Genomic DNA, 25,152 nt, shown 5'->3' with positions numbered 1-25,152 from the left:
GGTTATGAGATACTGGAACCGTTCCGTATCCAAGGCACTGTAGCAAAACTGAGTGTTGGCGACTTCAACAGAATCAATAGCCTGAAAAAATTGACTCAGTGAAAATATACTTTTCGGCAGTCTAACCTGAATTTACTTCAAATCAGAAAGGACCTCAAATTTAAACGACAGTGGAATAATCGAGCGATCTATTTACATATAGTGCCAAATATTTCCAGTGAAAAGTTGGTTGCATGAAAAATCAAAAACATTTGCAAAATTTTGCATGAAAATATATGGAGAAAAGTTGCATTATAAGAATCCTCCAAACGGATTGAATCACCATACTACATAACTTCCGAGTATTTAGGAAGCTGCCGGGAGCTGTAGAAAAAAGTTGCAAAAGCTGCAAAATCTTGCCCTAATGACCATTAGGGCCTACTCATTGCAATTCAATGCACATTTTACTGAACACTATGTGTCTTGCCATTAGAATTTCGATTTGCAGCTGATCATTTGCTGCGTGGCTGAAAACTAAGTTCTACGCCGAGTTTGTTGTTTGTTTGAAAGACTACATGTCGTTTTGATCGAATCAAATTTCAATAAATGGCCGACTGATATGATAACTATTGCGATTTCACTTTTTAGTTTCTTTTTATTCACTGTGCACTATGGCTTGCATTCATAACAGGCGCGTAGCCAGCCGAAAAATATGGGAGGGGTTTGAAATGAAGAGGGCGGGGTTTCGATTTTTATAGCATCAATTCATTAGGGTAAAGTAATGCGTAAATGACGATTATACAATCGCCTCGCATTGACGAACTTACGCGTATGATAAGCTTGCCAACGTGTCCGGAAGTGCTGTTAATTAGCGAGTCCCTGATCTCTCGCGAACAATTGAATACGCGAGCTTTCTCAACGCGTATTACGCGCATATCAACGCATATTACGTAACCTCGGCGACGATTTGCACAAGTCAAAATGTCCGAGTTGTTATGGAATCTGTTCTATAATGGCACCGATTTCAGGTGGTTCAATTTCAAACCTTTCTCATCTTTTATAACTCAAGCATTGACACACATCTTCCGATGGTTATGTTCAAGTATTAGCGAAAATCAATCAAGTATGTACGCACCGTCGCACGTACATGTTTGAGGTCGATTGCGGACATTCCATGTCATTCAGTTTAGCGATGTCATTATTTAATCATAATCGCAAATCCGCATACAATCCATCGAGAGATAGGAGCCAAAGCATGCTAGGCTTGAGACGCGATCGTTAGGCTAGCGATGATATCTTTCGTATCAGGCATATTGCGGATGCGATTGTTGTGTAAGCCAACGATGATATGGTGCGGGACAGGCCAAGCAGATGCGATTGTGCAGGCGATGGTATAGTTCGCACCGGGCCTATTGCAGATGCGGTTCTTCAAGCCAGTAGAACTAGGCTTGTTAGAGACGTGATAAATCAGGCTAGCAACGATTGCCGAGCTCGCGCCAATCGATGACTTAATTTCGCAATCATCTCAGCGAGATCGATTCTCGTTAGTTTTTGCCGTGCTGGGTGCAATCGTTCCTAGCCTGATTTATCACGTCTCTAACAAGCCTAGTTCTACTGGCTTGAAGAACCGCATCTGCAATAGGCCCGGCCAATTGGCCGCGCGCAAGCCTGGCCTGGCTGTGTTAAAGGATTTTGGCGTAGATTGAAGAATGCCGTTTGAATACAGTGTTCTTCAGATAACCTGTTGCTATTTCTTTGTTCTTTGTTGATATTAAGCCGTCAAATTGTAGATCAAAGTTGCATTGCGGTGTATCGGTGAATGCGTGAGATTAAGCATCCAATTGTTGACGCATGGACCTAATAGAGTTCTAGATTTGATGAGATCGCGGACCACGCGACAATTATGAATTACGCGTCGCCAGTGAGGTGAATACTGCAATACATCCGATATTATTAACACTGATTACGCGCGTTCGGAAAAGCGACGCGACGACTTGTAGCTACACTGTGACTGTGACTACATTATACGATATAACGACCTTGTCTCCCTTGCACGCACGTGAAAAAAAAGCCCTCTCTCGTCTACTGTGCACACGAGAGAAGACGCGAGAAAAAGGCCATCATATGTATCGGTCATATCATTGCGCAAGAGCGTGCTACAAATTAGCTAGTGCTACCGACCGACGAAATATTGAAATGCATCGAGAGGGGTTTCGCGTAAATGGAAGGGGTTTCGCGTTTCAAAAGTGGGGGGTTCCGACCCCCGAAACCCCCCCTCTGGCTACGCGCCTGATTCATAATATCGTCATTTTCCTCAGTCGTAACAGTTTTTAGCCCTACTTTCCAAGTATCGAGACTGATGGACAAAATACCAAGAATGTGGTGACTTTACTATTCTTCGAAGTTACAATGAAATGTCTGTCTTGGCTGTCCTGGTCTCGAGTCGAGTCACCAAAGTCATTACAACTCTGGAGTGTGGTGTATGTTTTGACCCCCAGCAAGCCCATGAGACCAGCTCAGGGACTCTCGACACCCATCTTATCATTGTATGACAATATCTTGGTTTTGAAATGATGAAAATATTTATCGACGGAACTGATCTCGGATTTTGCTGCTCGAAATTTTTTCATAACCATTCGGCAAGGAATAGACGATATCAAAGATTTTCTTTCACACTATATTGTAACATTGCATCATCTTTTCGTAGGGATGTGAAACCATTTTCAGCGCCTCCGACTTTGTGGAGCACGCCAAAAAGATATCGTCGAAACGGCACGGGTTGACTTACCTCTGCAATCTGTGCTGTCACAGATTCCCGAATGCGGCGCATTACCGTAGCCATTTGGAATTTCACAAAGTGGAAACGGGCGTGGTTTACAAATGCGAGGTTTGATTTTGTGTTAGAGGCTTGAATTTTAGAATTTAAAAATGATTTTTTCCTCAAAATTGTGAAATCAAAAATTTTTGTTTAATTATAAAATGATCGTTTTTTGAAAATTTCAAAATTAGAGTTCTTCAAAAAATTTCGGTATGAAAATTTTTGAAAATTTCGAATAAGAAATTTTTTTTTTCACCAGAAATGTGGAATCGGATTCACGGACAAGAGTGTGTGCGAAGAACATCGACTCAATCACTGCGATCAAGATGTTGCGTATGTACTTTGCTTGCTTCATATTGTATGGGGCTTGTTAAATTATATCGACAGCGAACACAGATTACAATTATTGATGTTTAGTGCATTGTCTAATATGGCTGGTAGGATTCAGGCCATTGGTTCTTACCAGTGTTCAAGCGAGCCCCTCCCCCCCCCCTCCAACTTATGCACAGTCACAAAGTCACTGATTGGCAATGTATGTTTAATATCATCATTTTGTTTCGTTTGAAAATCATGTTGAATGGGTTTTCTTCATTTATTACCGTTGTTGATGTGCAGTAGGGTTGTTCTGAAATAACCTTTTTTTTCGGATTCCGGGGATTCACTGATTAAATTATTTGGTTGCCTAAAACAATGCTGCTCACCAAATCTGGCTTGATTCCAACTGGTAGGTGGGAACGCACAGGAGATTAAAAGTTTTGAATTTATTAAAATAAAATTGAATTTTTGCTCACTTGAAGCGAAGTGATTACAGTTGAATATTTGGATTCGCAAAAATATAGAATTATGAATATATTAATAAAAATTTCTTCAAATTTTACTGTCAACCGCATGAAATCAAATTGCCAAGTTGTCCACAAAAACTGTGCAAAACAAATTTGACGCAATTCCAGCCCGTAGAAGCGAAGTTAGTCGAGTTTTTCATTCATTGTTCTGGGATTGCCCACTGTCCAGGCTATTTTTGCAAACCCAAAATTTGCAAGTGCAATCACTTCTTTTCTACAGGTTGGAAGTGAGAAAAAATTATTATACACCATTATTTTAGACAGCTTGATAATTTCATAGGGTTGACAGTAAAATTTGAAATTTTATCAAAAAATTTTTACGTAATAAATTCAAAATTTTCAAACTCCTGTGCGTTCACATCAATCAGTTGGAATTGAGCCAAATTTGGTGTGCAGAGTTTGTTTAAACGGATTTTGATAGCGCTACTTGATAATCGCCTGTTTCTCTGAGAGCCACACACCACTTTCAAACGAGCTATTGGTTCCAGTTCCCTGCTTTGCACATTGTGAAACGAATTTCATGTTTCAGTGAAGTATCATCAGTGCCACAGAAAAAACTGAATGCTCCATCCGCAAAGCAGAAAACGTCTCCAGCTGTGAAAACCAGGTAATTACGACTATCAGGAAACCGAGGATGTGCCAAAAGAAAGAGTTTGTGTATATAATGTAAAAAAATAGTACAACTCGAACATTCATGCCTAAAATTATGTCATATTTTATGATACAATTGTTGATATACAATGTTCTTTTCCGTTTTCTACTAGTTGCTGACGATCACCCCTGACGAGTGTCTGCCGAAAATATTCGGGTACATTTCAATATCAAGATATTAGTCGATTGAATATCGGAAGACCGCTGTGACAGGAAGGGTTTATCATTTTTGCCGTTTCAGAACTTCGTTTGTGCGATTCACGGAAGACCAGAATAAGATTCTGTCTCAAACGAACCCAAACCTTCACATGACGGTGTCCGAGAGAATTCTGCTTTCCGCAGTGGCTGAAAAGGACAGGGTTGGTCTTTCAATATTCTGCCAATCATAAATACGAATTCTAGTTATGCAATTAGATTAATTGAAACGAAATGTCGCTGATCTACTGTTCGAAATGTTTATATGCTTGACTCGACTTGACTCAAGTCAATTTTTCTAACGCGCAAAATGACTCGACTCGAGTCAATTTGGTATTGACTCGACTTCTACTCGAGTCATTGTGCATGACTGGTGGTGAATCGTAAATGATTCGACTTGATTCGAGTCAAAACTAGAAAAGTGAGATTGACTTGTGACTCGGAACCTTGTGACTTGCTTACAACCGTGATACTCATCTGATTTCTTGTTTTCCTGAAAGGAGAACAGTGTAGTGTAAAAAGAGCCAAGTTTTCGGTACAGACATTTGCCATTCCATGAACTCAGATTTGATATAATTTCTTCCTAATTCAAAATTTTGTTGAATTTCCAAGTTTTTTGCAAATTTAATAATTATAATTATGAACTAATTTAAAAATAAAACTGTGTACCTGTAATTCAAATTCTAATTTGGAAAACCATTATCGCCTCCTGTTTCAGATCGTGGAAACCGTGGCGCAGAAACGCGGCCGGTTCAAAGCGCCCGAGACCAACGGTCCCAGACACAAGTACGCCTGCCGGCACTGTCCCAAAAGCTTCTCGAAAAACTGCGACCTGGTGCGGCACATCAGGACTCACACGGGAGAGAAGCCGTTCAAATGCAAGACTTGCGGAAAAAGGTGGGGTGAAGATGGGGCCGACGTGGTCGGTGTCACTACTCCTGTAGAAGTAATGCTGTTAATTTCTATTCAAGATAAATAGAAGTAGCAATTCAGAAAACAAAATTTAGGATTTCAAATCGTAGTATTCACGGCGGGTAGATCTTAATGAATAGAATTTCGCCACCGTAAATACTATTTTTTCCAAATCCAAACTTTTGTACTTCAATACAGAGTTGTAACCAAGGTTATGAGTCACGAGTCAATCTCACTTTTATAGTTTTGACTCGTGCCAATTCGAGTCATTTTCAATTCACCTTCGAGTCAAGTCCAAGTCAGTGTGGTCACTGTTCAGTTTTGAGTTCAATTCCGGTTCCACCCACTTTTTTCAACTCCAGCGAATGGCTTACATTCATAATATCGTAATTTTCCTCAGTCCTATCAGTTTTTGGCCCTATTTTCTAAGTATCAGGACTGACAGACGAAATACCAATCATGCGTCGACTTTACTACTGGAGCACAAGTCAAGTCAATACAAAAATTGACTTGGTCGAGTCATCTTACGCATAAAAATCGTGACTCAAGTCGAGTCATTACAACCCTGCTTCAATAACTTCGGTTCTACGGGTTGGAATTGTGCCAACTTTGTTGTGAACCGTTTTTTGTTCCACGGGGTGGGCAGTAAAATTTGAAAATTTCTCATATTTATCTTTATTAAACAAATCCGAAACTTTTTTCTTGTATAGCAATGCTTCTATAGGTTGCAATTGAGCAAAAATTGGTGTGCATCGTTTTTTTTGGCAACCTAACAATCTTAACAAATAGCCAGTAACTTGTGAAAAAAACGGTCATATTTGAACAGTCCCACCTGTAATATGGTACAAAATAGCTGAAGTACAAGTGGAATTTCGCCCTTTCAAACTCAGTCGTTTGTAATCTTGTGGCCTGCTACGATGAAAGTATTTGAGTCAACGACACGGATATTATTAATGATTCCGTTTCAGTTTTTCTGTGAAGTCTTGTCTGGTGAGTCATGAAAAGATCCATCTCGGCGTGAAGGAATTCCGGTGTCATATTTGCGATCTCATGTATTCTTCCAGGGCCAGTTTAAAAGTAAGCGAAATTATTCTGATATCGACTTGTTTTCTAACAATTATCGGTTGGTAACCGGTCTAATGTTCCAATCCCTATATGTAACCTATAAGGTTTTCACTTAATATTATCGAATTGAATAGCATAGTTAATTTGGATATACCGTTCAATTGTGTATATATTATGTACCTCCAAGAAGCTCTTCAAATATTATCTCACTTATCGCAGGTCCATATGCGTCTTCACACGGGCAGTTTACCATTCAAGTGTCCGCACTGCGAACAGCGGTTTCGGACGTCTGGACATCGGCTATTCCACATTGCTACACATACGCGTACGACAATATAATAGTATTATATGGTGTAGTACTCTCGTGTATAAAATATAGTATAATCTAAATATAGTACATTGAGCATATGCCATTTGTTTGCTTCGAGTATTCAATTTTCATGCCGGTGACATCGTAATTGGAGATACAATTGTAGACGTACATTGTACGATGTTCTTACCAATTCTCTACTACTAGTTGCTGGCGATTACGTCTGACGAGTATCAGTCGATTATTCTGGTTTATTTCAGTAATCTATTTGATAATATATTGACATTGAAGTTGTGTAACTCCAAGAGTCTATAATATTGATGCAATTCGGCGACACTATTTTGTGAATAAACATCACGTTATGGGTATTTTTAGAACCGAGGAAAAAGTATACAAAGTCCAAGAAAGACGATACGCAAACTATTTCTTCTTATCAGCAAGCTGCCGATCAAAGCAACGTTATTGTGTCGGATTTAACGCTGACTTTACCTGAAGGAATCTTACAGGTACTTGATTCTTTCCACTTCATTTCAACTGTTTTGAATAGGGCTTCTCAGCTGTGGCCATCGGCCCCCAAGGGGCTCACCCTTCACCCATCCCCTGAAGCTTGATTCAGAACAAGCAATTGGCAAACAATTGGTGGTTAATCCCGTTTGTGCCAAATTTTATCGAGACGACAGATTTCTTCTATCAAAATCCGCCAACGAAGTCTGTCTGTGCGAACAGGAGTTTGTGCAGGGTTGTGAACAAGTCACAAGGCTCCGAGCTGCAAGTCAATCTCACTTTTATAGTTTTGACTCGAGTCAAATCGAGTCATTTTCATGGGTCGAGTCCGAGTCATTGTGTTGACTGCTCAGTTTCCAGTTGAAGTCTTGTTAAACCCACTTTTTGTAACTCTGTTCAGCGGTATCGAATGGTTCCCATTTCTAATATACTAATTTTCCTCACTTTTAGCAGTTTCTGTTCCCATGTTCAAGTACCAGTACCAATAGAGGAAATCCCAATAGGGTGGTTACTTCACTATTCTTTGAAATTACAATGAAACGTCGATCTTGGACATCTGATTCTCGAGTCATATGACTTGTTTCGAGTCATGCGCAATGACTTGAGTCCAAATAGAGTCAATACACAGATTGACACGGGTCGAGTCATTTCCTTATTTTGAAAAAATGACTTGAGTCATCACAAAATCGTGACTCGAGTCGAGTCATTACAACCCTGAGTTTGTGCGCCATTTAATAATAGTACATTGAGCGTAAGCGCTCTCATCGCCCTGATTATTCAAAATTTCATGCTGGAGACGTCATATTTTGTGAAACGATTGTTGATATGCAATGCTCTTTTCCAATTCTCTGCTAGTTGCTGACAATTACCCCTGACGAGTGTCAGCCGAAACTAATCAGGTTTATTTTAATATGAATATACTATTCAATTGTATATTGAAGTTCTGTACCTCCAAGAAGCTCTTCAAAGCTCATATAGCAGTTAATGCCGCGGTTCTTAACTGGACCGTTTGTTCTTTTCAGGCCAACGAGCCTTTACAGCTACAATGGAACGGTCAGAATTTTCAAATCATGAGCGGCGCCAGTACTGCCAGTGAGAATCTGACTTTGCAAATCGATCCCGCCTCGCTGCATCAAGCCATCAACGCCCCAGCTGTGTCCGCGTCGCAAGACATTATCAGGTCATAATGCCGCTGTCACAAAACCTGAAGTTAAAAGCCATCAATCTGTTTAGTTGACGGTCAACTAACTACTAGTTTTTTAAGTAGTTCTAGTTACGGATTTTCAAAAGTGAGCAGTTCTACATTTTACATTCAGTCGGCAAAAAAATGTTTACATCCAATATCTGCATAAGTGGGTGGCTTATTGTTGAAGCTCATAATGCGATTTTTTTTACCGCAAAGACGATAGAGTTATACCTGAAAAATCAAAATTTTGACATTTTTTCACCTTGAAAAACTTAATTCTAACAAAATGTTGTATGTAAATTAGGTGCATTCGCACATAATATTAGAAGTGCACTACTTGTCGTCTTTTCAGATTGGAACTGTGTACAAACGAAATGCATGTTGTAAAAAAATTTTGGCTTCGTAAACAACTTGACAAAATTTTGAATATTTTTGACATGTCGGGAAAAATCGCCAGCTACTGTCTGCCCACACTTTACCGCAAGCCTCTGTGTGCCTTCTGCTGATTTACAGCTTCCTGAATAGTAAGGTCTCTGATTTCGTCCAATATTCATTATTTTCACATAATTTTGTTGGCTTTCAAAATCCATTGAAAAACTAAAATGGTTCGAAATAATAACAGTTTCTGGCCCTATTTTCCAAGTATCAGGACTGATAGACGAAATACCACTCACGTGGTGACTTTACTATTTTTCGAAATTACAATGAAATGTCTGTCTTAGCCGTCCTAGTCTCGAGTCGTATGGTTTGGTTCGAGTCGATGCACAAATTGACTAGAGTCACCAAAATATCGTGACTCGAGTCGAGTCGTAACAACCCTGTTGTGATGCAACCAACCGCCATTTCAAGGCTTCTACCATGTGGAAAAAAACTATAGTCACCGTTGATAATATACCTATAAAGTGGTGTCTAATTACTCGAAGAAATCTTCCCTCACTGGACGAATCATTACAATTAATACTCAATTCAGATTCGAGTACTCCAATCATTGTCCTTGGCTCACTAGCTCTATTGCTAATTTCCAATTGTATCTTCTTCTAGGAGTTACACGAGGCCAGCTGCCACCAGCCCTGCTCCGAATTTGGTAATTCAACCGATAACTCTGCCGGAATCAGTGCTACGGGACCAGGGAGGGGTGTCAGAAGTCAACGTCGCCGTGCCTGCGAATCTGGCCCCATTTGCGCAGATTGTGAGTTCTTTATCGGAATTACTCGAATAGGATTGTAATTTTAGGCCGATCATGCTGCCAGTGTACTTTTGTGCGATTAAATTCGCACAAAAATATAGTTTAGGACACAGCAGCAGGGTTCACAAGGCTCCGAGTCACAAGTCAATCTCACTTTTATAGTTTTGACTCGAGTCATTTTGAATTCGCCACCGAGTCAAGTCCGAGTTCAAGTCATCGAGCAGAGGCGAGTCCAGGTATTATGACTCGAGTACTAGTCCAAGTCATTGTGTTGACTGCTCAGTTTTCAGTTAAAGTCTTGTCAAACCCACTTTTAAAACTCTGTTTGGTGATATCGAATGGTTCACATTTATAATATACTAATTTTCCTCAGTTTTAGCAGTTTCTGACCGCGTTTTCAAGTACCAGTACCAATAGACGAAATCATAATAGTGCGGTTACTTTACAATGAAATGTTGGTCTTGGCCCTCTGATTCTCGAGTCATATGACTTTTGTGAAAACGACTCCAGTCGAGTCATCAGGAAATCGTGACTCGACTCGAGTCATTACAGCCTTGCACAGCAGTAATGGCATTTGAAGGATTTATGTCCGGAGGTGGTCAGTAACAAAGTACTTTTTCCGAATACCCACGCTTTAATATATCATACTTTGGGTATTGCAAGGTTGAAAGTAGTTTAGGGTCATGTTTGCATCACTTCCAGAGTGCAATTGTCATGACAACTGGCCAAATAGTAGGCGTATCACAGTAACTTGATATATTTTTGGAAGCACATACGAGGGCTGTAACCAAGTCACAAGTGAATTTGACTTTATAGTTTTGACTCGAGTCATTTTCAATTCGTCATCGAGTCAAATCCATGTCAGGGAGCACCGGGCCGGGTCTGAATCATAGTGTTAAGCCTCGAGTACGAGACCAAGTCATAGAGTTTACTGATCAGTACGGAGTTCAAGTCACTCCTGTAAAGCGCTTTGGTGTAATCGATGGCATCGGATTCATAATATACTCATAACTAGGGCGATATTTTTTTTACCCAAAAAACAGAAGATCTTGACCTAAAAAATCAAAATTTTGACACTTTTTGACCAAACCTATGCAAATTAGGTGTTTTCCCACATAATGTTAGAATTGCACTACTTATCTTCATTTCCGGTTCGAACTATCTGTCCTTACGAAGTAGTTGAGCCTGAAAAAACTTTTCTGACTCAAAAACTGACAAATTTTGTACATGAAAAAAGTTAATTTGAACGCCCTATGAAGTTACATCACGTATTATGGTAGAAATAATTAAAATTTGTTGTAGTGCAACGAAAGATACTTTCCTACATTCTTGGGTAGAAAGTGTCTGTCCTTACTAAGTAGCTTGGCAAGAATGGAGAAAGAACGTTCGTGAGTCGTGACACACCCTGTTGCTTCATTCTGACAATGGTGTCTATGTCACGATTTCTTCGAAGTTACAATGAAATGTCTGTCTTGGCCAAGTCCTGCGCAATGACTTGAGTCACCATTAACCCTTTGTAACCGGCCGGCCTACTGACCAAAATTTTACTGCATTCACAAATAAAAACGATAAAATGTCATCCATATGGCTTAAATCGACGCCCAATATATTGCCGTAAACCTGAAGTGGCCGCCTAGCGGTCTGAGATACTCTCACGGCTCAGACGCCAGAGGGAATAGCGTTAAGCGAGAAAATGTTCCCGATTTCTTGAAAATAAAATACAATTTTGTTCTTCTATACCTCCTGACGTCATACCTAGTCCCTCTCTTGGTATATGAACACCTGATTGCCTTCCGCATGAATCTCTACGTTCCAACGAGACATTACACGCTACTATAGCGCTTCATAGCCCAGCGCTACGATCTTGGAAAGGTAGAGATGATGAGCACAATCACGCGGCCGCCGCCGATGAGTAATCGATTACGTAATCTCGCTGAAGGCAACGCGCGTTCAGCTCTACATAACATAGTAACTGCCTTGGCAATTTTGCTTGTAGTATATATGTCCATATTGTCCATGCTATTGAAGTGTTATCAACCCCAGTTGCTTGTTATATGTAACCTGCAACTGCAAGGGATCCGTAAGTATACACAACTACACATATTGCCTTATTCGACACTGCCCAGTGCCCATATACGCTCGGGAAGTCATTTCAGGTGATGCATTATTGCTTCATTTCACATCAATTTGAACTGTATTCTGCACGGCTAGTGTTCCATGTATGATCAACAGTAGTCATAGAAGCCAACAGTAACTTCGTGTGCCATCTAAAACAGATATATAACTGCCTCTATATGATGTTGTTATCACAGGCTCGGGTACCAAAATAGCCTAACTCGCACGCTTTTTCGTGCAGTGTTAGGGCTGGTGTCGGCTTTCTTATACAAAACTAAGCTCCATGATAGGGATATTGATGAATATGCCAGGATAATGGCTAACCATATGTACAATTTGCTATTGCCTGAAGCAATGGTACATCTTTTTGAAACCGCAACGAGTCAGGTGATCTGACGCAGCCATGATTTTCACGTAATAAGTTATGCTTCTTTCACGTCAATATGAAACATGTTATACGTGCTAATCTTCGATATAAGGACTTTCATAGAATAGTATGACTAACAACAAGTCATAGAAGATAACTGTAATTGGTTATATGACGTCTAGAAAGGAAGATACAATGGTTTATATTTCAGGCGGTCATTCACGCGAATATCATTACAAATTCAATTTTGCGGGAAACGTTTTTGCGTGTTCAATCTGCATTTCAAGCAGGATATACATTGCAACAATAGGTTATACATGGTCTGATGTATGCGTATTTATAAGAGCTATCCATACAAACCGATCGCAATAGTTTATGACCAATACAGGTCTAGCTATCTTCGATGAAATACCGACTCCTCTGTGTTAAACAGCCGCGGTCTAGTATACTAGACCGCCGGTCGCAAAGGGTTAAATCTACTTTTAACTGAGTAGGAATTCACGGCGGTAGCGCTACTGGAACACGAGCGACGACAACTTTGATCGTCTCTGGCTATTTTTCCAGTTTGTTCAATCCGGTAACGCAAGCGCGAGTCAGCACACGGCATCTGGTCAATCGCTAGACGACAAAACGTTGAAAGAGAATATGGGAGAGAAAGACGTCGCGATCGTTTTGACTCCGGAGCTCGCTTCTCAGGTTGGTAATAACTAGAACAAGTTTTTGCAACTTTTTTTTACAGTGTCCTTAAGTTCGGAGGGATTGTATAGTGCAGTGGTCGGGAACCTATGGCTCTTTTGGGTATAGGATATGGCTCTTTGACATATTTTTAATTTTTATCGAGGCAGCATAAACATGTTTTCGAGGGGTCAAGACAGTGGCGTATCCAGGGTTAAGGGCTCGGACCCCATTATAAAATCCTCAAACTTAAGTTTATGTGGCGCCAGCGACTAATATCCCTTATCTTGGATTGCACCATACGTTGGTTGATTAAAGAGAATAGCAGGCATGGGGTCGCCTATATAAAAATCTATTTTTCAAATACACATTGTTCTCCTGATGCACGCCGAGAAATGAACTGCTATGGAAGTGATATTCCAATTACAAATCCAAATTATAAACAACGCTTCGCTATCCACGTTCTTCATTGATAAGTAGCTTTCCAGGACTGCTGTAAAATGTAGGCGAGTATAGTGTAACGTTTATGTTACCGCTGAATTGAGAAGTCGATCAATATTTAGATTTTCGGAATCAGTGCTACAGTTATAAAATCACATCAATACCAAGTATTAAAATAAATTCTGAGCTATTTATGATGGATTGCGCTATCACAGGATGATTAGTAGCCTACCAGTTTTTACAAAGAAAATGTGGCACCCACGATTTATCTAGTGTAATCCACGATTAATCTAGTGTAGTAAGTTTGAATGTGTCATGACGTCATGATTTTCAATTGTGACGTAACAATTGGATAACATGTATGGCTCATTGGGAGTTAAAATGGAAAATATAGGGCTAACTCCTCAGACGAAAAAGGTTCCCGACCACTGGTATAGTGAAACTATACTCTATTTTTCAAACGTATTTTTACTGCAACTTTGATTGGATATTGCGTAAAAATGTGAAGGAGTGATTTAAAAACATGCTATATACTATATATATATATATATATATATATATATGATGGATTGGTTGCATGTCACTGTTTATTCAACTACCCCTAACTCGTGTCTGTAAATAGACCGCTTCATTAATTCTGTCGCTTAAATTTGAGATAATTTCCCATTTCACAAATTACATTTTCACTGGTCACCTTATTCGGCAGGCTTTTGAAATTGTTGAAGTCGCCAAGAGTGTGTGGTTTTTGTTAAGACTTGGTAACAAATTTGAAAGCTCTGCCGGATCATGTAACTGTTATCGAAAGTAAATGCCCTAGTAATAAATGTCCTAGGTTTGTGAAATGTTTATTTTTCCAGGAATTGGTGTCGACAGGAGCAATGCAGCAGTTCGCGCTGGATCTTCTCAACTCCGATGACTGCTGACAAGATTTTTGAAGTTAAAACTGTGTCAGTGCTTCTTGAATAGAATTAAAAAATCATGTTTGCGCTATTGGAGACAGTATGAATATATGCTAATCTAATAAAAGTTTCTTCATAAACGCGGCCATCTGATCATCCGGGATGTTTCCTTCGAATTTCTCCACAGATTCCCCTTTTTTCACCCCGATAACGGTAGGCACGACGCGCACCTGAAAGTACATATATATATACAGCGGACCGGTCTCAGTTTCGTAGGGTAGAAAAATTTTACGGTCATCAAGGAGTTCAGTATCAGCTGATATCGATGGCCTCGGATATGTAATATTTTCATGGATGGGGCACAATGGCAATAAGTTGAATTTGAACCAAGATGATTTTTTGTAAAAATTATAGATACTATATTACACTGAAAAGCCTTGTCACCTCGGTTGGTCGTGACGCAGCATACGAAAAATGCCGTGATCGACCCACAAGTCGTAAAGCGCTATGGAAGAGTTTTATAGTCAAAACACCAAATTATGTCACGATATCTGTCGTTATTTTGTTTGTGGTCGCACTGAGTATTTTTTCTAGTTGCGAGTTTCAAAAAGTGAGTAGCTCCAGTTGCGCTTTTTGAAGATACAGTAATTCGTACAAGTTTGAACGCACTACTTTTCCCTACCTTATATTTCATGGCGATTTGAGACAAGTCGTCAACGTCAACCTTGGCCAGCATGATTTTTCCGTCGTGCTCGTCGACTGCCTTTTCTATTCTTGGTCCGAGTTGCTTGCAAGGGCCACACCACCTGGAAAAGAAGCGAACGTATTTTGGAAAACTTAGAAGTAGTATTTACATCAGTGGTTCCCAACCTTTTTCGACCCATCGCCCGTTTTTCAACGCCCCCCAAAATTTGTGTACCGAAAAATGGGCATACAAACAGTAATCACCGGCGGGTCAACTTTTCGGCTCGATGTCGACTTTGACACTTTTGTAACTAAATTTCCGTGGGTTGACTAAAAAAATGATAAAGGTCAGTCGCTTTGACGCGTCATCGCCCCCTTCGCTATTTTCGCCCCCCTAGACCGCCAAATCGCCCACGTTGGGAACCACTGATTTACATCTTCAAACTATAATTGTCTGTAATGTTGAGGTCCAGGGTCTTTTCCGTATTCCGGGGATTCACTGATTAATTTGTTAGACCGCATGAAAAAAATGCTGCACACCAAATTTGGCTCGGTTCCAACCCGTAAATGTGAATACACCTAGGAGTCTGAAAATTATGAATTTCTTATATATTTTTAAAAAATTCAAATTTCACTGTCAACCCCATGAAATTGTTGAGTTGTGTACAAAAACAATGCAAAACAAATTTGACGCAATTCCAACCCGTAGAAGCAGAGTTACGGTATTTGACTTTTTTGTTCATAATTCTAGGATTACCCGCCGTCCAGGCTATTTTTTCGAATCCAAAATTTCAACAGGAATTGGAGTTATAGGGCCTACCTATTATCAAATTGGACTCAAAGATCAGAATTACTCAATTCTTGAAAACTGGAAAATCGAATAAGTTCAGTTCATATCAAACCAGACCTGATTCTCACAAACAGGAGAATGGCAAAACTTGCGCCACACAGTACTCTTGCAGCGCTCTCAGGAAAACGGGAAATTGGATCAGAGTTAGAGCAAAGAAACATTTCACAAATTTGATCATAATAGGGTCCATCAAACCACTAGGTGTCGCCAGACTTTAGGTGGCAACCGCCTTTGTAACGTATGCGGTTGCCGTATTCAGAAACCTGTGGGTTACTTTCTCGATTGTGTAAGGGTATTTTATATGGAAAAAATGACTACAACATATTCTACGGGGACCGTGAGCTCGCTATAAAATGAACTAAAACTTCGGAAAGCTTCTACGGAAGGAAATAAGGTCGATTTGATAACTAGGTGAGAATGTGAAATTGTCAACTAAATGTCGGCTACCAGCTCAGCACCAGAAGTTTTCGAAGTTTTAGTTCATTTTATAGCGAGCTCACGGTCCACGTAGAATATGTTGTAGTCATTATTTTCGTATAAAATACCCTTACACAATCGAGAAAGTAACCTACAGGTTTCTGATAACGGCAACCGCGTACGTGACAACGGCGGTTACCACCTAAAGTCTGGCGACACCTAGTGGTTTGATGGACCTTATTGAATCACCGGGAATTTCCTCTTAATAAACTAATTAATTTGACAACTTGGGAGCTCTATGACAGAATACTTGAGCTCCCCAGGCATCGGCACAGTTTCGGTAGTCCCGTCGACTACAAAGTACACACTCACTCGGCATGAAAATCCACCACTACCGGCGTTTTCGATTCGATGACACGCTTCTTAAAATCATCTTCATCCTGCACATGAAAATTGAACGACTTCTCCCCTTGACACCTAGTTGATACGGAAAGATTTCGAGCATGCTGACACGTGGTTGCCGACACTAAACACAGAAGGATAAAAACGGTTATGAAATATCGATAGTGTTTTACCACAGGTTGTAGGACAGTGGTTCTCAAACCAGGGTTGTAATGACTCGAGTCAGACTCGGGTCACGATTTTCTGATGACTCGACTCAAGTCATGTGACTCGAGACTCAGACGGCCAAGACCAACATTTCACTGTAATTTCGAAGAATAGTGAAGTAACCACCCTATTGGGATTTCGTCTATTGATACTGTTACTTGAAAATGCAACCAGATACTGTCGAAAGTGTGGAAAATTTGTATATTATAAATGCGAAGCATTCGATATCACCAAACAAAGTTGTAAAAGTGGGTTTAACAAAACTTTAACTGGAAACTGAGGAGTCAACACAATGACTTGAACTCAGACTCGAGTCGTAATACCATGACTCGAACTCGAACCCCTGCTCAATGACTTGGACTCGGACTTGACTCGGTGGTGAATTGAAAATGACTCGACTTGACTCGAGTCAAAATTATAAAAGTGAAATTGACTTGTGACTCGGAGCCTTGTGACTTGGTTACAACCCTGTCTTTTGTGCACCAGTTTCAGGATGTCCTCTAAATTTGTAAAATGATTGATAACCTAATTTGTAATGTAACTCATTTTAATTGCCAATAGCCTACTGATACAAACACATTGCTGTTAAGAGACGTTTTGTTGGGTTTTTTTGAAAAATTAAAAGTTAGAGACAGTAAGGTGACTTTAAATGTTTGCAAAATATTTTGGATTTGAAGTTGTCATGCTAGGGTAACTTTGAACACGGATAATTCGAAAAATACAGTACTTATTCATGACTATGAAGATTTTGGATCAGTTAGTTCTAATCTTTGCTCCACAACCCCGGAACAACACAAAACTTGCCCCCCTGTACTCTAACATTTCCAAGATATAAAGCGTAATTGTCCAACCTCGGTTTACGGCAAGTAATTATTGAACGAAAACTTGAGGGATCTGTGGGTGGGTCGCGATGTTCCAAAAGGGGTCCGCTAGGACAAAAAGGTCAAGAACCACTGTTTTAGAACATTTATTTCTAATACAAGCCAAAATTTTGACACAAAAAGCCGGATCGGTAACCAGGGTTCATAACACCATATTCGTGCAAAATCTGGGCGAGTCAAAGCAGACATTCTCAGTACCATGACGTGGCCAGACCAAGCTAAGAAGATCATAATCTTGAAACGTGTGTTAAACATCAAATTTGCTACAATAGCACCTTAGTATTTATGCAGATTGTTTCTGAATGACGGTTTAGGGCACTTATTGTTCGATAGGCTACAGACCACCGATCTAGTTGACAGCAGGGTTGAAATAACTCTGGTCATGACTCGGGTCACGCTTTTTTGGTGTCTCGAGAGGTATTTTTTCGAATGCATAAAAGGACTCGAGTCAATTAGTATATTGACTCGACTTGTTCTCGAGTCATTGTGCACGACTCGAACCAACTCATATGACTCGAGCCTAGGACGGCCAAGACAGATATTTCAATGTAGATTTAAAGAATAGTAAAGTGACCACATGATTGCTGTTTCGTCTATCAGTCCTGATACTTGGAAAATAGGGCCAGAAGCTGTTAGGGCCGAGGAAAATTACGATATTATGAATGTGAGTCATTCTATATCAATCAAGCAGAGTGGAAAAAAGCGGTTTGAACTCAACACTGAACACAATGACTCGGACTCGAGTCAAAACACTAAGACTCAGACTCGACTATCTACTCATTGACTTGGACTTGACCCGGTTGTGAATTGAAAATGACTCGGGTCAAAACTAGAAGTGAGATTGACTTGTGACTCGGAACCATTGTGACTTGGTTACAACCCTAGTTGACAGTCGATTAACTACTATTAGGAGTTCTAGTTGTAGTTGCGGAATTTTAAAATCAACTAGCTTCTGCACGTCTGAATGTCACCCATATTACGGTACCTTAAGACTTTGCATAAACCATTCAGGCATGACTTATGAGAGAAGGCAACAAAATCCAACCTCTTTCTTTCGCCAGTATGTTCCGCAACGCCGTCAACCTCAATACACTCGCCCGTAGCGCAGACATCTCAATACAATCTATTTAAACTGAATTCCCTGTTGAAAAGAAACAGTGGAACATAGATAAAAGCAGCATGATGCAAAGAAAGGCAGTGGAACAGGCAGAAACAAAATTGAACTAATACAGACGCATAACAGTCGCTTCCCAACACAGTGCCACTCAAGAAGACATTACGAATATGCAAAAGAAAAACAGTGGCCAATTTGACACTTGAAAGAATGCTCGGTCTAATGTACTTTTATTTACCCAAAACTACATAGCCATCACCAATTAGTGTTCCCATGGTCATGTCAAAATTTATGGACTTCATAATTGGTTTAGGTTATCGTAAATTTAAGGTTGGGGTTAGGGTATGGTAAGATTAGGTTGTGGCAGACTTGGACAACTAACAAAAGATTTCGCATCTTCCAAATTACACTAAAATTAGAATTTTTTCAAACTTAGAATTATACCTACACAAATTTTGAAACTTAGATCAGAATTGGAACTATTGCTACCGATATGTCAAATTACTGATTGAATTTCAAATCATATCAAATCCGAGCTGCTCATTTTCAGAAAACCCAAAAATTAGATTAGATTAGAATTAAAGCATAAAAACATTTCACAAATTATATTAGAATTAGAGTAAGGAGACTTCACAAATTAGACTAGAATATATGAACGGCATTTCACTGTAACTAGACAACTATAATTATCTAGTTGTCCAAGTCTTGGGTTTGGGAATCATAAAATTACAGTTGAGGTCTCGTAATATTAGACTTGGGGCTTACGGTCAGATATCGTAAGATTGGGAGTTTAGGGTGTGGTTAGGGGGCATCATATAATTCGAGTTGCGGATAAAGGTAATTAATGTTAGTACCATAACCTAACATACACCAATCATAGCGCCATAAATTTTGACATGTTCATAGGCAACTGTTGATTTGTGATCATCATGCCGTTTTTCGATAAAATAAGTACGCTGGAAAGAAATCTCATATTTAACCTTGAACTGTTGGGCTAAACACCATATCCACAAAACAGCAACTATTTGCACGCCATGTTCAAACAAAATTCCCTCCACCAATATTATGCAGACAATCACATAACAATTGTAATAAAAAAGCGGCAAGATCATTCACATGATTTTGTGTACACAATTCTAAAAGTTCATTCCAGGATAGTAAGGCCTGCAAGGGGTCAACCCCATGCCTTGATTCATGAACATATTTTGTGGAATGAACACACGGCCTTGACCGTCTCTGTACATGCCTGCTGGACGAGGGCCAGTATTTCCCGACATGGGCATTAAATTTGCCTGCAGGGACTGCGGCATCATTCCAAACGTGCCTTGCGAGTTTGAATGTTGAAAATTGGGATTATTTTGCAGAAACACGGCAGGCCGGTGACTAGCAAAGACATTGTTTTGCATAAACGGTGGCTGAGTCTGAGCCATCGTTTGACGCATAAAAGTCTGCCTAGCGTTGATATTGGGAGCTGGAGAAGCCATGATCGAACCAGACGCCCCTGTGTAATTATTTCCCATCGAAGAAGGTATAAATTCCAACACGTCAGTATTCATCTGCGCTCCTGGTATTGCTGACAATTCGTCATTCGAATTGAATCTTTCTTTTTTAAATGGCAGTACTTCCGCTACTTTTGTAGCTATCTGCCTTGTCGTATCAACTAAGGGGGGACACTCGTCAAAATCTGCATGTTCATAATGATTGAATTCACTCGTTTTGGTCACTTTGTGTACTGAATTCTTCAAAAACGGATTATTAGGCTCAAACATTTTCGGACCTTTGTAATTTCCTGTCGCATTATCGGTTTTTTGGTCATTTTCACCAACTTTTTTCGGGTCGGTAGCTTGTGTTTTCAGCGTGATGGCCCGAATTCTTTGTTCAATCTCCGTTATCTCATCAACAGTTCTTGGATCTGATCTTTGAGCCAATTTTTCCAGTAAAGTTATACGCTGTTCCTGCAATTCTTTGCGTTTAGTCTCAAGATCTTCCGTGCCGCACTCCGGCGAGTCTGTGTACCAGTAGTCAGAATCAGCATCAAATGCGTCCAAAATCTTCGTCACATCTTGAATAATCTGACTTTGTTCAAAATGCCCGAGTCCAAACACGATGGATATCAGGTCGCGCAGCTGATATAAGCACAGGACATCAGCCATTACGTTTTTTTCAACAGTTCTGGGCAATTGACTTTCATCCACACAACGAAACAAACCCTCATGTTTCTCATCCCTACATATCACTTTTTCTTCAATGTTCAAACCCTTCATGCAAATAAACGGCCGTAGCACGTCAGAAGTCTGACCGAACCACAGAGATATCTCATAGCTCGAGACCATTGGCATGCCATTGTAGTTGATAACATGCAGAGTGTATCTGCCATGTAGAATGTGATGTCTTTGAATGTATCTAACAACAGGCCTTGTATTAGGTTTTGCGTCTGAACGAATTGCTTCGGACACCACATTTGGAGGTTGTTCAATGCAGGGCACAGGACTGACAGGAGTATCTTTTTGTTTTGGTGCAGATGTAGCTGTTACATCATCAACACTCTTCGCATCATTGGTTTCAGGTTGACGTTTGATGTTATGTCTCAAAAATTCCAATACCTCACTGTTGATGTCAATAGCATCACCGTTGGCGCTGTTAGCTTCAAACTGAGCTTCGTAGAACGCAGTCAGATTTTCGCTGTCTTTTTTGCTCAAATTATCAGGAAACAGAACAGCGTGTTCCATTTCTACAAGCGTATCGTTTATGTGCACGTCCACATCAGGTTGAGTAGTGTCGCAAAGGCATATCGACAAAACCTCGTCTTTAACCTCTGTGACTTGCGCGATCAGTTGCTTATTACTGCAAAGCCTCAGCATTTGGTTGCGTGACTGTAAACTCCACTTTTTCAAGTCTCTCGGTTTGATGTGCGCCAGCCTGGCTTTGATCATCTGCATTGGTAGAGTCATGAAACTACTAGTCAAAAGTTTCAATGAACTTTTCGGCACAGTCGCTGTAGTCCCATAATCGACATACAAAACCTCAACGTAATCGTCATTGTACTCACTTATAATCATAGCACGATGCCAATTCAGGTCTTCAGCGAAGATAGACGCACAAATTTGACCAGGCCGCGCCATATCTTCTGGTAAATCATACCTGCTGTCGTGCACAGAGCAGTAAAACCTTTCCAGGGCATCCATTAAATCATTCAAAGCCCCAGTTGTCTTACGCCCGTATATTTGAACTGCAAAAGACCCTGGGTCTGATACGTCTGCCACATACACATCAATGTATTGGTCGTTAACAGTTGGCAGAGTTGGATATCTGTAACTAGCATTCGGGCCGATTGTATCAGGAGGTATGTTTGACGTACGACCTTCGTTAAGCTTTGCACGCACGGTAACACGCCCGCCCGCATTGACTTTAATTACAGCTCCCTCGATTTTCACGATGATATTAAGCAACGCACACTCGTCACCGTCTGTGATACGATGATGGTACATTCTCTCGTAAATATGAGGCAAGTCGGACAGCAGTATTTCTTCGCTCGAACGGAGCAAGATTTCTCTCACTTCAAGCAACACAACCGCCATTTCGTCTTCGTCTCTGTAACTTGTCACGCGAGACGTCGACAGTTCGCTTTTGTTGCTACTCAGCGATACAAACCAGTCGCTTGTAGGCTTAGGACGGTTTATGATTACCTCTCCATTGATTTTGGACATGAACTCGATGATGCTGTGATACCCGTACTTTTTGATGTCCAGATACTTGTTGAATTTTTGTTGGTACAATCTCGGAATGGTGCTAGCAGCGATTCCTTTAGGATGTTCCTCCAAAAGTTTCATTATCTCAGACTCTAGCTCGCTTTTAGAGTTTGTAGAGTCTAAGAGACGTACAGGAGGGCGTATAGCAGCAGCAGTGTTCACTGAAGAGTTCAAGTTGTTAGTAGCAAGCTCTGGCTTATTAATTTTCGCGGCGGATGTATCGGAACCAACTTGTTTCGGTTTTGATACAATGCTATTACTGATGGCATGGCTGTTAGTATCAGATGCAACTTGTTTCGGTTTCAGTACAGTGTTAGTGCTGACTGGAGTATTATTCTTTGCGAACACCCTCGGAGGATTAACATACAGCACGTGAACACCTGTACAATCCCTCCTGCCATATTCAAGATGGCAAATGTGCGGGATAGCTTTGAGTAACTCAATCGTGGAAGCAAATCCATGTCTTGCACCGTCTAACGGTAATCCGATTTCTTTTTCGTATAGATTACAGAATAGGTTCACAGCCATGCCGGCTTTAAGTTTTTTGACGACACGTTGTATATTTTCTTGAAGGAAAGCGCTTACGACTGCAGAGCTCCATTTTTTCGAGACAGCAGCGCGGGTTACAGGACGGCGGGGCGGATTTTGAAATATTCTAGGTGGTCTACTGGCGTTTCGCTTTGTCTTTTGATGGTCCACCATGTCTTTAACGTGCTTGGAAGAAGCATCGGCGATTCCGTGTAGCACGATCTGACTCGTGTTATATCCACGATAATTTATGCGTACCACAGACGGTAAAGACTTGAGGAATGATAACACATCCGAATACCCAAACATTCGAAAAGGCAATTTTTCATTCTCTGTAGCTTCGTAGTCCCGTTCCAATTGTTGTATTGTTAATCCGCCCGGGCACGATATCAAGTGCGAGCGAATAACTTTGACGCACAGCTCGCGCTTTCTTGACAAGTCCGTCATAACGGGATTACGTCAGATATCAACCATAAACTGAGCAAGTAAGTTTCCTCTGAAGGAAGATTACAAATGTCAAAGTAATTTCACGATGGTATCTTATGTTCAATTAAATGTACTCTGTCGTTCAGTTCAGTTTAATATTAACAATTTCATCAGATCATTACACCACAAGATTGCGATACAATGAAGAATTATGCAGAACTATAGGCTACAATTTAATAATATATATATTCATAATGAAGAGCTTCATTGAGGTACAGAACTTCAATATACAGTTGAATACAGCAGTATATTCACACTGAAATAAACCCGAATATTTTCGGCTGATCCTCGTCTAGGGTAATCGTCAGCAACTAGTAGAGAAATGAAAAGAACACTGTATATCAACAATCGTCACACATAAAACCAACGTCACCGAAACGAAATTTCGTCCCAATTATTTCAAATTTCACATTGGTGACGTCATATTTACTGATACCATTGTATAACCATTTCAATTTATTGCTAAAAATTTCATCATTTCAATACACCACAAGGTTGCCAGTAAATTCGGCTGTCGGTCACTTCGGCCCTCAGTAAATTCGGCCTCGGTAGATTCGGCCCTTGATTTATTTTGCATTATAAATGCATTTAATACGAATTATTATTCTCAAATAGGGAAGTTTTACGTGCCGCGGGTGGGTAGGGGGTACATTAGGGTTGGACGTGGGTTAGGGTCCATGTTGGGGTTGATGGATATTAGGGTTGGGGCGATAGGTATTAGGATTGGGAGGGTCACAGGGTGGATATTAGGGTTGGGGGAGGGGAGATATTTGGGTTGGAGAATAGGGTTACGGTTAAGGGTATTTCAAGATTAGTGTTGGGGAGATATTTGGGTTGGAGAATAGGGTTACGGTTAAGGGTATTTCAAGATTAGTGTTGGGGAGACGGGTATTAGGGTTAGGGTTGGAGATTTGGGTTGAGTTACGGTTGCCGGTTGGGGTGACCCTCCTCCAAACCTAATATTCCCCTGCCGAACCTTAATACCCCTCTCCCAACCCACAGTTACAATAACATTACCGAGCCCTAATCCTAATCGTAACCCGGCCCTTGGAGAACCCGGCCCTCTGTGAATTCCTCGGGAAATTTTGAAATTAAGTGTATTCACAAGTATTAATATGAATTAATAAAGTAATAATGTTATTATCAACTGATTTGTCGGTCTTGTAAGGAGGTCAGGGCATGCGTAGGTCACGCAGTCACGGAGTGATCAGATCACGTGATCACGATTGCGTGGTCGGCTCATTGTTGAATTGACTTGGCGAGGGGCGGACGTGCGACATTCGACATCCTCGTATCTGTCGGCGGACGTGCGACATTCGACATCCTCGTATCTGTTCATGACATCGCATTGGGTCTTATCGCATTGTATATTGTGTGTGACTTGTTCAGATGAAAAATATATCCCAACGATTGTTATTGCTCACATATCAACCACGCGTGGTCTGCTCGTTATTGCAACTGTAGGTTGAGGTGGGGTGTTAGGGTTGGGTAGGGTAGGGGGGGGGGGGAGACATTAGGGTTCGGGGAGTGGGACATTGGGTTCGGGTAGGATACTAGGGTTGGGGGAGGTGGGATATTAGGGTTGGTGGAGGTGGGATATTAGGGTTGCCGGAGGTGGGATGTTAGGGTTGGGGGAGGGGGGATATTAGGGTTGGGGGAGGGGGGATGTTAGGGTTGGTGGAGGTGGGA

At 40.6% G+C, this 25,152-nt stretch overlaps 4 protein-coding genes across 5 annotated transcripts in view; 1 reads left to right on the top strand and 3 right to left on the bottom strand.

The window, feature by feature from the left end:
- The window catches only part of LOC145442246 (uncharacterized), a 62,406-nt gene extending 48,121 nt beyond the window's left edge, over positions 1 to 14,285 (top strand). For both annotated transcript variants that reach the window (XM_080320141.1, XM_080320142.1), the window contains exons 31-42: positions 2,687 to 2,866; positions 3,057 to 3,130; positions 4,169 to 4,246; positions 4,532 to 4,649; positions 5,204 to 5,382; positions 6,366 to 6,474; positions 6,682 to 6,787; positions 7,148 to 7,278; positions 8,299 to 8,456; positions 9,504 to 9,651; positions 12,695 to 12,826; positions 14,104 to 14,285. In XM_080320141.1, the coding sequence (XP_080176267.1) occupies positions 2,687 to 2,866; positions 3,057 to 3,130; positions 4,169 to 4,246; positions 4,532 to 4,649; positions 5,204 to 5,382; positions 6,366 to 6,474; positions 6,682 to 6,787; positions 7,148 to 7,278; positions 8,299 to 8,456; positions 9,504 to 9,651; positions 12,695 to 12,826; positions 14,104 to 14,169 (1,479 nt within the window). In that variant the 3' untranslated portion in view covers positions 14,170 to 14,285. The remainder of the gene's footprint in view (positions 1 to 2,686; positions 2,867 to 3,056; positions 3,131 to 4,168; positions 4,247 to 4,531; positions 4,650 to 5,203; positions 5,383 to 6,365; positions 6,475 to 6,681; positions 6,788 to 7,147; positions 7,279 to 8,298; positions 8,457 to 9,503; positions 9,652 to 12,694; positions 12,827 to 14,103) is intronic.
- The window catches only part of LOC145442247 (roundabout homolog 2-like), a 296,749-nt gene that overhangs the window by 255,977 nt on the left and 15,620 nt on the right, over positions 1 to 25,152 (bottom strand). The gene's annotated exons all lie outside the window — the stretch shown is intronic.
- On the bottom strand, positions 14,259 to 18,698 carry LOC145443440 (thioredoxin, mitochondrial-like). Its single transcript, XM_080321406.1, has 4 exons — positions 18,632 to 18,698; positions 16,469 to 16,622; positions 14,828 to 14,951; positions 14,259 to 14,375 (listed from the first exon to the last, which is right to left on the bottom strand). The coding sequence occupies exons 1-4, from the start codon at positions 18,696 to 18,698 to the stop codon at positions 14,259 to 14,261; spliced, it is 462 nt and encodes a 153-aa protein (XP_080177532.1).
- LOC145442251 (tudor domain-containing protein 5-like) lies at positions 18,728 to 24,174 on the bottom strand. The gene has a single exon (XM_080320150.1). The coding sequence runs from the start codon at positions 23,422 to 23,424 to the stop codon at positions 19,837 to 19,839; it is 3,588 nt and encodes a 1,195-aa protein (XP_080176276.1). The 5' UTR covers positions 23,425 to 24,174; the 3' UTR covers positions 18,728 to 19,836.

This window comes from Botryllus schlosseri, chromosome 7 (assembly GCF_051294905.1).
Source record: "Botryllus schlosseri isolate E-star chromosome 7, Bs_hap1, whole genome shotgun sequence".
Classification (NCBI taxonomy): Eukaryota; Metazoa; Chordata; class Ascidiacea; order Stolidobranchia; family Styelidae; genus Botryllus; species Botryllus schlosseri.
Note: the sequence above shows the minus strand (reverse complement) of the source record. Positions and strands in the feature narration are given on the sequence as shown.

Excerpts from the sequence above, each read along its gene's own strand:
- LOC145443440 (XM_080321406.1), bottom strand. The coding sequence starts at position 18,698 with ATGTCTGCGCTACGGGCGAGTGTATTGAGGTTGACGGCGTTGCGGAAC. Across the intron at positions 16,623-18,631 it reads CATACTGGCGAAAGAAAGAG|TGTCGGCAACCACGTGTCAG; the intron begins GTTGGATTTTGT and ends TTCTGTGTTTAG. Across the intron at positions 14,376-14,827 it reads AAATCGCCATGAAATATAAG|GTGCGCGTCGTGCCTACCGT; the intron begins GTAGGGAAAAGT and ends ATGTACTTTCAG.
- LOC145442251 (XM_080320150.1), bottom strand. The coding sequence starts at position 23,424 with ATGACGGACTTGTCAAGAAAGCGCGAGCTGTGCGTCAAAGTTATTCGC.